This window comes from Fundulus heteroclitus, chromosome 13 (assembly GCF_011125445.2).
Source record: "Fundulus heteroclitus isolate FHET01 chromosome 13, MU-UCD_Fhet_4.1, whole genome shotgun sequence".
NCBI lineage: Eukaryota > Metazoa > Chordata > Actinopteri > Cyprinodontiformes > Fundulidae > Fundulus > Fundulus heteroclitus.
This window is the reverse complement of record NC_046373.1, coordinates 3,194,226-3,206,384: the sequence shown is the minus strand read 5'-3', so window position 1 is coordinate 3,206,384 and position 12,159 is coordinate 3,194,226. Positions and strand designations below refer to the sequence as shown.

At 40.0% G+C, this 12,159-nt stretch overlaps 1 protein-coding gene, 1 long non-coding RNA gene and 1 other non-coding gene across 5 annotated transcripts in view; 2 read left to right on the top strand and 1 right to left on the bottom strand.

The window, feature by feature from the left end:
• The first annotated feature begins 2,683 nt into the window (after positions 1–2,683).
• On the top strand, positions 2,684–3,864 carry LOC118565148. The gene is made up of 2 exons (XR_004932211.1): positions 2,684–2,724; positions 3,700–3,864. It is a non-coding gene; the product is annotated as an uncharacterized LOC118565148 (long non-coding RNA).
• Positions 3,865–4,979: 1,115 nt separating this feature from the next.
• trnas-aga lies at positions 4,980–5,061 on the bottom strand. Its single transcript has one exon. It is a non-coding gene; the product is annotated as a tRNA-Ser (tRNA).
• Positions 5,062–5,814: 753 nt separating this feature from the next.
• The window catches only part of LOC105934253 (nucleosome-remodeling factor subunit BPTF), a 60,293-nt gene continuing 53,948 nt past the window's right edge, over positions 5,815–12,159 (top strand). Inside the window, exons 1-2 of one of the 3 annotated variants that reach the window (XM_036144898.1) lie at positions 5,815–6,662; positions 9,154–9,976. In XM_036144898.1, coding sequence (XP_036000791.1) covers positions 6,107–6,662; positions 9,154–9,976 — 1,379 coding nt within the window. In that variant the 5' untranslated portion in view covers positions 5,815–6,106. The remainder of the gene's footprint in view (positions 6,663–9,153; positions 9,977–12,159) is intronic. The other 2 variants (XM_036144899.1, XM_036144900.1) reach the window with 2 other exon arrangements.

Genomic DNA, 12,159 nt, shown 5'->3' with positions numbered 1-12,159 from the left:
TTTCAGCCTGATACCAGGTGAGTGAATCAAGGTTTTTTGTTCTTTGGTTTAAAACATACCTTTATTAGTCAAAACAAAAATAAAAACAGGATGGTACAAAATAAAAAATTATCAAAACAAATACGAATGTAGAGAGTATGATAAACTAGTTTGCCCACTACCAGCCAAAGATTAAGGTTAAAAATTAGATGGCCACGGGTAGGTATGTCTTCCTGGCCTGCGGTAGCCTAAAGTACATTTCCTCCTCTGACTATAGTGTTGTAAAGTGGATGTGAGACATTATTCTAGATGGCATACAGCATCCTCCTGTCTGACACTGGGGTCCAGCTCCACGACCGTTCTTCCCCCATCCCGGCCTCCACATCATCAATCAGCCTTGTGGATCAGTGTGTTCAGGCTGATGGTCTTTTCTGCCCATGCATCCAACATCAAAGTGGATCGCACTAGCCACCGCAGACTCGTAAAAGATCCTGAGTCTAGTCCGACAGGTTGAAAGCTCTGGCCCATCCTGTAGAGCAGGGATCACCAACCTTTTTAAAAGTTGGGCGTCTTCATGGGTGCTGTCATACGACGGGCTACCATTACTGACCTTAGAGCTAGAAGAGTCAGAGCTCACCTTAATGTAATATAAGCATTTCATTTCAAATCTATGCAAGTACAAGTATGATTTTAAAAAGATTGCAACTAAATAAAGTAACATTTTAGATGCAGCTCACTGGATGGTTCTACTATTTTTTGAACAGGCTTGAGGGCACCACATATGGTCCTGGGGGGCACCATGTTGGTAACTCCTGCTGTAGAGGGAGTCAGTGTCCCATCTTAAACGTTAACTTCTATCGTATTTTATTGAAATATTTTATGCTTTAACAACACAGTGGTGTATAGTTGTGAAGTGGAGGGAAAATTATGCATGAATTTCTTTATTGAGCAACCCTGAACGATCATGTCCTGTAATTAGAGCTGCAAGGCTTTTAGGAAATGTGAATAAATCATTGAGCTTACCAGTGACAATTATTATTTATTTTTTGCTCATTTTTTTTTTTAAAGAACAAAAAAACTCAAACTCAGAATGGATGGAGAAAATTTGTCACCGCTTTTCAACTCATGCTACAAATTTTTAATTGGATTTGCATTTTGGACTTTAACTGGGCCATTTTATCTCGATAGAACACTTTGATCTAAACCACTCCATTGTATCTCTGTCCATCTTACCATCCGCTCTGAACAGCTTCCTCTTAATTGCTGAATAAAAATATCTTTACAGCTTGATGCTGCCACAACAATGTTTTGCAGTGGAGAGGGCGTGTTAGGATTCAGATGAACTGTTAATTTTTCTCCACATAAAGCATCTTTCATGCTATGAATTTGTTAATTCTGGTCTCAACCTACTAGAGCACTTCATTAGTTTGATGTGTTATTTTCATGGCAATCTTAAAACTATGATTGTTTTTTTTTTCTTTTTGTCCCCTTTCCATCAGATTTGATAAATGTACAACAAATATTTGCCATTTAAATAAATTATCCATACTGAGCTCTGTATCCCTGCAGCTCCTCCATAGCTACCAATGTTAATGTTTTTGCAAGGTACAGCAAAAGTTTGGTTGCGTCACTTAAAGGCTTTTTATGTATATCTATAAAACAATCCATGCAGTGATTTAACTAAGATGAAAAGTGTCCATGCAGCTTTTTTCCAATAAAGGCTTGGAATTTGTATTTTCTCCCAAACCTTTTCCTTTCAGTCAACTTTTCGATGACGTGCATGGAGACAACAATCTGTGAACAGCCAGCTTCTTCAGACCATTTTAAACATTCTCTCCATTTTTTTTATTGATCATAAAAAAACCAAATAGCTATTCTAATGTTCTGAAAAGATGAATTTAAGGTTTTATTTTATAATTCATAACCAACAAAATGTGTAGAAATAAATAGACTTAGACAGACTTAGAAAACTTTATTTGTCATTTTGCACATGGTGCGTACAGAACGAAATTTCGTTGCATACAGCTTGTAAAAATTGCAGAAGAATTGAATTCACAGTATGAGGTGCAGCAGTGATTTAAAAGTAACCAATTCAAATGTAGACAATGCAAGAGAAGTCACAGTGTACACGTGAGTATTTTTAAAACCATTTCTATGTGCAGAAATGGAGTGCAAGGGCATTAGTGCAAGGATACAGCTTGTAATTTACCGTAGATTTAAAAAAAAAAACAGTATAAGGTGCAGCACTGATTGCTGCTTGAAATATATCACTCGTTGTGTATAGAGTCTATATGATTTATGTATTTCACCGTTTCAATTGAATTACTGAAATAAACCTGTCTGGGAAGCACCTGTATAATCTTAATTTACGGCTACAATCCAATGTTTACGGAGGTTAGGGCTCCAGCAGTTCGGTCTCGTGCAATACTGGACCAAACTATTCAATATTTAATCTTTTTATTTTATTTTTTGTACATATTAACCTCATACATCTAGCTGTGGCAAGCAGATACAAGTTAAATCCTCATATATCCCATGTTATATGTTAGTGTAGTAAAATAAATATGCAAGAAACTTGCATTTAACTCTGTGACCCACCACACCCCCGCTCTTCAACTAAAGTGGACCTTTCCATCTCTGACCGTTGCTGCCACACCAAGCTCCCCCTAGCTGTCAATCAGGATGGCCGTCAAACGAACTTCCCTACAGACAACAGTCTTCTGGTGAAACACAGCGAGCAGTCAAGTATGTAAAAAAAATAGTGTTCTCTTCATGGTGCTGGTTCGTAAACAAGCTAATTTTCAATTTCTTTAACTTTTTTTTCCCCCGTCCAGAATTTCGGTATTAGGCGTGGTGGAGTTGGAACACCTGGTTGCCCTCTAACCTTTGCGGTTTTGCTAATCGACGCTAACATACCTGAACGGCGCCATTTTCCACCCGAAACACCACTTGTTTATTATAACACTTTCCAAAAGCCAATAAATATGTATATGCCTAAAGAGTCAAAGAATGTAAAGAAAGTATTTTAATAGAATCTCCTCTACTCTTGGTTTAAACAAAAAAGGAAGACGCATTGAAAACGTATCACCATTTAAGAATCTGTCTGGAATTTTGTGGATTTTTGGATCCATCCAACTGTCTTCCCTTTATCTGCAACCGGGTTGCAGATGTGTCAGGTCCAGGAGGGCTAGACATCTCTATCATAAATTACACTCTTTTAAAAAAGACAACCCCTACAAAAACCTACGTTAGTGTAGCTGAGGGCCCAGTCTTTTTGATCATCCTTCACTCGTGAATGAGGCATCGAGGTACTTGAACTTCTCCGCATTAGAAAGAGAATAACCCCCATCTTTTTTCCAGGTGAGAAACATGGCTTCCAATTTAGGAAATGATATTCTCTTCTGACTGCTTTACACCAATTAAACGGATAGCGAAGATTATGCTTACAGTGAGAACTCACCTAACAGCTTACCACTGTCACAATTCTTTTTAAAACTGATTTTAGCAAGTTCTCATTGCTGTTAGGTAAATTGATTACACCTTAGTACCTGGGTTTGATTGAAAGTTGTTGAAGTTTGTAAAGGAATTTGAGCAAATAAGTTATTTTCTCGATAATAATAATAGTAATAATGATAATACTAATAATTATTATTATTTTATGTCATTGCAACTTTGGACATGCTAATGATATTTGCCCTCTGCATTTTATCCATCCCTTAGGGAGCACTTGGCTGCCACTGTCCAGGGAGCATTCTGGGACCTCCTGAGGGACCAAGAGGGCTGTCTGTGGCATTTGACATGGGAAACTTGCAGACTCTCTAGGATGCCCTATTCTAATAACTAGCCAACAGTCTCAAAGGAAGAAGGGGAAAAAAAAAAAAAAAACAGGAAAAAATGTTTCTTTGTTGGTCTGCGAGGTGCAACGTTTACTGAAACGATAGTGTGTAAGTCCAGCTGGGTATATTTTGCCGTGTGTCCTGATGTTACAGGTAGGTGGTGCAGTAAGAAATTTTGCAAGATATAAAAAAGTTAAAAGGAACATCTTATTGCTCAACAGTAGCTCTGACAAGAGCTTTTGGTTGTGTGGTTTTGGTCTACATTGTAGCAGTCCCAGCATCAGCAGCAGTGGATATTCTCTGGAAGCACTCCTGCTCCCATGCTGGACATATCATGCTTGGTTGTAAGATGGGATTACTGAAAAATCAATAACCCTTTGACAATGGCAGGGATTCTTCTTTAGACCAGATTGCAACCCTTACAATCCAAATAGCTTTGCCCTCTGTTCAGCAAAATAAAAAACTTGTTTGAAACAGCAAACCTTGAGACCTTTTTAGAAATGTATTTTTTTATATATAAGTTTTGATAAATATCTATAACTATAGGAATTATAGAACATGTTGTTTTTGAAGAACCACTAGTTTAGCTCTATTTTTAGATTTAAAAATAGATGTAAAACTTTTAAACAGGTGGGTGGATACAGTTTCTTCTTGAAATTATGTAAATATCGCACAACCTAATGAGAAGAAAATGTATGTTAAAGTTAAAAAAAAAAGCTAAATATCATGCTGACGGGACGGGAAATTAAATCGTTTATTGTTTTATTTTTGTGTGTATATAGACAAACAGAAAAGTTTTATATGGTAAATAAACAAATCATTAATTTATTATTGGTCTGATTGTATCATATTACGTAGCACTTAGAAAGTAAAAAAAAAAAGCTAAATTTCATGCTAACGGGACGGGAAATTAAATCGTTTTATTTTTTGATGAGTATTAATCAACTTTCTATTTCTCGTTCTCTTGTTTTGTTAATGCGGTAGTAAAGATGGCCGCCGTCACGTGACCACTCGTTCGGACCGGTGATTGGTCCTCGCTTGAAACTCCTTGATCTTGGACTTGTTCGGACCTTTTGTAATGTGTTAGGACTTCAGAGCCGTCCAGTAACTGAAGTTAAATGATTAAACTGTTGTAATTTTTTTTAGAAAAAGATGAAAAGCAATCGTTGTCGGCAGGATTCGAACCTGCGCGGGGAGACCCCAATGGATTTCTAGTCCATCGCCTTAACCACTCGGCCACGACAACTGATACACGACGTCATCAGCCGTATATTTTTAAACCAATCACAGGTCTGCTCAATTGGCATATTTATTTGCTCATCTGTAGATATGTACAGATAGCGTGCTATTTAGGAAAACCACCTTTATTTAGGTTTAGGCAGCAATTTATCACGAAAAGGGTACAAACTCAAATTTGTTATCTCCACATAACTCTGTGGAGACGAAAACCGAATAATGTAACTATGTTAAGAAAGAATAAACTTTGATGTTTGACGACGTGAATTGCATAAACTTTAACAAGTGCGTTCAAGTCTAGAGCTTAGTACCGTTCGCTTCGCCGTATTTGACGACGATGGCGTCGGGGTTGAAACACACACGATAAAGCGGTTACTGCCGTACACCGTCTACAATGTTCCTGGCCCACCTGTGTTTACATCTACTCCTAGAAGCAGCCGACGGCTAGTTAAGTGCACTTGGCCGGTAGAATGGATAAGTAATTTCATGAACTACGGCTATTGCGTCTGCTGTAGAATTGGGTCACGTGACCGCAAATTAACTCAGGTTTGCCAGCGTCAAGCTAGAGGTGACGATCACTTATCCGGAAGTGCTTCACTAAACACATTTAAACTACGCGGTTTCAGTCTTCGCCCTAGATTATTTTAACCTGTAGGGGTGATGACACGTTGTTCACCATAATCACGTTTATGATTCTTTATACCAAACTATGCCCCTTTTCATGAATATTACGGGTGCTTTAACGTTAAAGGTGAATGCACTTGCTTCCGGTGCGAACGTCACTGCTCGAGTGCAACTTGACGCAGCTTTGAGGCCTGCTGTGTTTTCAACGGAGGGAGAGTCGAGAAGAAAAATGGCGTCTGCAGGCGACTCGGAGCGGGACAGCAACCATTCACTTTGAGCTTTCCGCCATAAAATCGAGACCGGGGCTCTGTGGGGACCAATCGGGAACCGTCGCCGGACCCGTCATTTTCTTCCTCCCCCGGTTTTCTCCGGCGTGCGCGGCTCCTTCGAGCATCGAGATTGAAGCGGAACATAGGAGCGACTCTTCTACAATGAGGGGGAGAAGAGGAAGGCCGCCCAAACAAGCAGGCGTGATGCGGGAAAGCTCACCCGGGCCAGTCCGGGGCTCCCGGGGCGGCAGGACCAGAGGGATGCGTGGACGGGGAAGAGGGAGAGGACGGGGCCGGGGGCGGGGAGGAACCGGCGCTCTCTGCAGCATCGGATCCGTGGAGGTGGACACCGAGATCTCCGGCCGGGAGAACTTTCATTCGTCGCGGGGCCGTAGGAAAGTTGGAGCCTCCATCGCGGCGGCGGCGGCATCGCGGGGCAGAGGCAGAGGCAGGGGGTCAAGAGGTGGCCGCGGCAGCAGAGGCGGAGTGAGGCGACCCCAGACCAAGGTGGTCTACGACGACAACAGCGACGAAGAGGACAATTTAAGCTACCGATCCGACGAGGACGAATTAAACGACAACCCGTCGTCGGATCTAGAAGATGAGGAGGCCTTGGGAAACGAGTCCGACTATCTGGAGGACCTACCGGATGATGAGGATGCCAGCTACTGCACCGAGAGTAGTTTCAGAAGCCACAGCACGCTCGGAAGCACCCCAGGTACGTCGGTCTGCAAGTGCGCGCAGTTAAGCAACGCACGTTTGCAGCACCTGGAGTGCATCTTCTATTTTTTTTTTTCTCGCTCAAAAGAGAAACGAAGCCGCATTGTTCAAAATGGAGCTGGCACTCAGAAACAGGCCTTTGTTTACCGTGAGCTCCGCGGTGCGCTATCTTGGGAGAGCCGAGCCACGCTCCGATCAGGGGGCTTCTGTGTTTTCAACTTTTGTCACCTCAGCACATGTTTGTTATTGTTTTGAAGCGTGGTCCTGCTGTTTTTGACCCCAAAACTTCCTCGCTGCTTTAATTTGTTTACCTAAGCGCGGAGAGACGGGATGTATATCAACTCAGACGCTTTCTATGAATTTCACCGAGCATTATAAATTTGAGTTTATTGAAATTCTTACTTTGTGCGCTGGTTAAAGTCTGGGTGTTATTTATAGGATTAGCGTGTAGATGTACGTAAATGTATTTACGGGTCTTTTTAATACAACCTTTTTTTTAATTAGTTTTTAAAACAGGTTTTGCAGGTAAAAAAAAAATCATAATGTAAATGCTGTCAACAACTCCGTTTTAGATGACATTTTTAATTTATTATAACTGCTTGATTTTTAGCATGATTTATGCAAATAAGGGCATCTCTTTTTACTTGTTTCAGACCCCAGATTATGAAGCGCTCTCCGTTACCATAGTGACCCGTGAAAGTTTGCTCCTTTTCACGTGGACAGTTGTGGACACCCAGATTAATAATTTTGCGGCAATAATTTACACTTTTGCGTAATATGGTACGTCGTATTTGCTAATACAACTACTGCAAGTAATTACACATAATGATTTTGATCTTGCAATTGATGCAGTCTTTTTTTTGTGAGCTAAGGCTTATAGTTATTACATTTTGTTATGACACATTTATTTATTTTTTTAAAACATATTCAGTGTCACACTTCACTGTATTCTAGTCAGGCTTGGAAGCATTTTAAATGATTCAGGGATTACATGCATTCCTCTCCAGTTCCAATGTGACCAAACTGTCTGACACTAAAACAAACTAAAGCATGTGTTCATTTGAAGTCATTTGGAATTATTATAATTATTATTATAATTTTTATATAATTTTTTTTTAGTACCTAAAATTATAGTTGGCAGACAGACGTTGCGATTGTTAATTATTCATATACCTGGCCGATTTAGATCCAAAGTAACTTTTAAAAATGACCAACTTGTTTCTTTTATTGAAGTAAAGGTTAGCATGACGGCAAAGACATGGTAGTCATGGCAAAAGATGAAGGGCCAAAAATATTCATCCATCCATCCATCCATCCATTTTCTGACTCTCTTATCCCTCATGGGATCGCGAGGGGTGCTGGTGCCCATCTCTAGTGTTCAATGGGCTAGAGGCGGAGTACAACCTGGACAGGTCGCCAGTCTGTCGTGGCCAAAAATATCTGAAAAAATTATATTTATTGTTGTAATGCCAATAAACCGATGCCACCGATTTATTGAGCTTAATAATAAAGTACCTCTTGTACAAACAAAAGTTAATACCTAAATATCTCAGGGTTATTGACCATTTCAAACCTAAATGTAATTATATGTTGGCCATGAATGTGTCCAGAAATAATGTACTTAGGTAAAAGTACACAGATACAGTAATACTGAGATTGCTCTACAGCTGTTTTTAATATACAGTATTATACAGTAATATACCATATGGTATTTAATATACAGAAAAAAGGCAGGTGGATAAATCATGTTGCTGCTGCAAGCCTTTAATAATGACTAAGTTCAGTCATAGTTTGTGATTAGTCAAAATCAGGTGTTGGTTGTTTTCTGTATATTTGTTAGACACAGGACTTACATTTTTTTTGCTATTTATTTAGGCACATATTTGGCTTTTGGAGTGCGTAGATGAGACATGACATAGAAAATGATTGTTTTGCCACAGCAAAACATTGTTTTGGCATTAATGTTCCTCGTTTCTCTTTTATGTCACCTTTTCCTTTCTGTTAGATGAATTTGCTCATCCGTAAAACCCTCAGTGGCTTGTCCTGGTAGTTTTAGTCCAGCTCGCGCTCCGGTGATGGATGAAAAATCATCCTGTTTCGTAAACACAGTTGACCAGGGTCCTGACTTGCAAAATAAAAGTAATAAAAACAAACATTTGGCTATTTAGTTTTTGTTAAATTTAATAACTATGATTTGATTTTTGCTGCATCTGAAACGCTCCTTTCTCTTACTTTACTGTTTGCCTCCCATAACACGCTGTAGAATATTTTGAGGTAACTCACTTTGATTTTTTTTTTTTTTTTTTTTTTTTTGTGTTTAATTTTTTGATTAAAATGTAAAACCAGTGGCAATCACTCTCTGATTTGGCTGAAAGCATCAACAGTAGTCCAGGAGCATTCAGATATCTCAAATTTTAATATGTTTGGCTTTGTTTCCTGCTTTGTGCCGCCGCTCTTCCTCCTGACGCCCTTCTTGTCGCTCGTTGCAGGCCGGAAGAGGAGCCGCGCTCTGCAGCCGCGCTCTCCCATCCTCGAGGCAAAGGAGATTCCTCCCTTGGAGCTTCCCAAGTCCTCCGAGGACCTCCTGGTTCCCGCCTCCCAGCTTCTCAACGTGTCCGCCGTCTACGAGGTCCTCCGCAACTTTGGCACCGTGCTGCGTCTCTCCCCGTTCCGCTTCGAGGACTTCTGCGCGGCCCTGGCGAGCCAAGAGCAGTGCGTGCTGCTGGCAGAGACCCACATCTCTCTGCTCAAAGCTATTCTCAGAGAGGAGGACACGTCCAACACCACGTTCGGCCCCGCCGACGTGAAGGACTCCGTCAATTCCACCCTGTACTTTGTGGACGGGATGACCTGGCCAGAGGCCGTGCGGGCGTACTGCGAGAGCGACTCGGAGTACCGCCACATTCTGCCCTTCCTGGAGAACGAGGACTACCCGTACGGGACGCTGGGCAGCAAAATTAAAGTTCTCCAGTTTTTGGTGGACCACTTCTTGGCGACGAACATCGCCCGCGAGGAGCTGATGTCGGAAGGGGTGGTCGCCTACGACGACCACTGCAGGGTGTGCCACCGGCTCGGGGATCTGCTGTGCTGCGAGACGTGCTCGGCCGTGTACCACCTGGAGTGCGTGAAGCCGCCTCTGCAGGAAGTGCCAGAGGACGAGTGGCAGTGCGAGGTCTGTGTGGCGCACAAGGTGCCCGGTGTGGCGGACTGCGTGCCGGAATTGCAGAAGACCAAGCCCTTTCTTCGCCAGCTGCCCATCGGCTTCGACCGGCACCATCGTAAATACTGGTTCTTGAATCGCCGGATTGTTGTGTAAGTTCACGGTGTTTCGTCGGGTTTTTACTGATCTTCTTACTAAATGTGCATCGGAATCAGAATTCAGGGGATTTAATCTTCACCATGTTGCACGTTGTAAATAGTTTCTGGACTTCCATCAAAGTTAGTTATTGCTACTATCTGCAGAGTTGGATTTGATTAACAAAAAAAATGTTCAAAACACAAATATTGCTCATTTCAAATATTTGTACAGTTAAGCCCTTAATTGTTTATTTACACTGCCAGCAGATTTGGATTGTATGTATGCAGCCTTTATTTATCCAGGCAGATCTCATTAAGATTAAAAAATCTCTCTTTTCAAGGCCAGGAATGGCAGCGGCACACAGACGATTCCTAATAAAAAACATTTAAACATGAAAAGACATTTAAAATACAATATTGGTAAATTAAAAAAAATAAAGGGAGAACTAACAACAATGGAAAATCATTTGAAATTAGCTAAAACATATACAAACAGAAACCTTGTAAACTGGTTTAAAATGGGTTTAACTACATTAACAGAGCAATGAAAATGATTTAGATTTAACCAACAATGCTGTTTTTCATAGAAAATGAGAGCAACGTGTGTCAAAAGATCACATTATAAAAGGTCTATCAAGTTCAAAAAATAAATCTTTGTTTTAATTTATAGTTTGTAAAAAAAAATTGTTAAAATGATTTCCACCCTTCTCAATAACTGCTGTAAAAATCTGTAATGACATAAAAGCAATCAAAGCGTTCTTATAAATGCTGAGCAGGTTTTTCTGTTTCCACCCGTAACTTCCTGCTGGGAGCTCCTGTCGCTGTGGCTGAGCCCCTCCAGTTTGTTCCTGTTACCTTCTTCAGAACAAACACCTTTAAATCAAATTATTTACACAAAAAAGATTACTTAAACCTAAATCTGCCAGGGGAAGGAATATTATTGGGCTTAACAAACGTCGGGTGTTTGTTTTTGGTGTATCTTGCTGCCTGTGATTCTTCTTTGTGGAGTTTTTAGGATTTGTTTTATTTTTTTCACTTCACAAATTGAGATCAGAGGAAACGTGTTCAAAGCAAGAGTCTCAAATTCTCACTTGGCTTTACTTTTGTAAACTTATCATTTTCTGGCTCCTTGAGGGTCACACTTTCCAATTTCAATTCGGACCCAACTCTTGATACTTTTAGGGACTATTAACACTTGATAAATAATAGTTATGCATTTTCTTAGATAGTAGTTTTGAGTAGTGTTGCGCCAATGCCATTTTTTTTTTGGCACCGATACCCGATACCTGGCTGTGCAGTATTGGCCGATAATAAATAAATAAATAAATAAATAAATATATATATATATATATATATATATATATATATATATATATATATATATATATATATATATATATATATATATATATATATATATATATATATATATATATATATATATATATATATATATATGAAGAACTGCATACTACTTAGGGTAGTAGAACTTTTTATTGCCTACCTGGAATGGGTGACAATAGTTGAATAAACTTTTGGCTCTCAAAGGCCAAAATAGTGCAACATTTGTGGACTTGCACTGCAAAAACGCATTTTACTTAAAATAAGTAAAATGTTCTTAAAATGTGTGTATTTGTCCTTGATTTGAGCAGGTAAATAGGATGATTTGCCAATGGAACAAGATTTTTGCACTTAAAATAGGAACAACTCATCTCCATCATCCTTTTTCAAGTGCAGGATGTCTAATTATCTTGTAGTAGGGGTCAAAATACTCATTCCATTGGCAAATAATCTTATTTACCTGCTCAAATCAAGGACAAATACACTAACTTTAAGAACATTTTACTTATTTTCAGATCCGTTTTTGCAGTGTATATAACATGTATAATACTAGTCGGGAGAGAGACGGCTGCGTTCAAGTGACATACAAACATCAAAATGGTATCGGTGCCCTATTTGTTGGTACTCGCCGATACCACCATTTTAGTGCTGGATCGGAGCCCCGTTCGATACTGGTATCGGTATCGGTGCAACACTAGTTTTGAGTCCAACAGAAAACAGTTTCTATTCGTCAAACACAATTTTACTGGGCAATTTTATGGGGGAGACGATCGTTCTGTGGAACAAACGCTTTCTGGACTTCCTCTCTGAGCGCCACACCGTTACATCCGTATAAATAGGCTCATTACATATTCAGT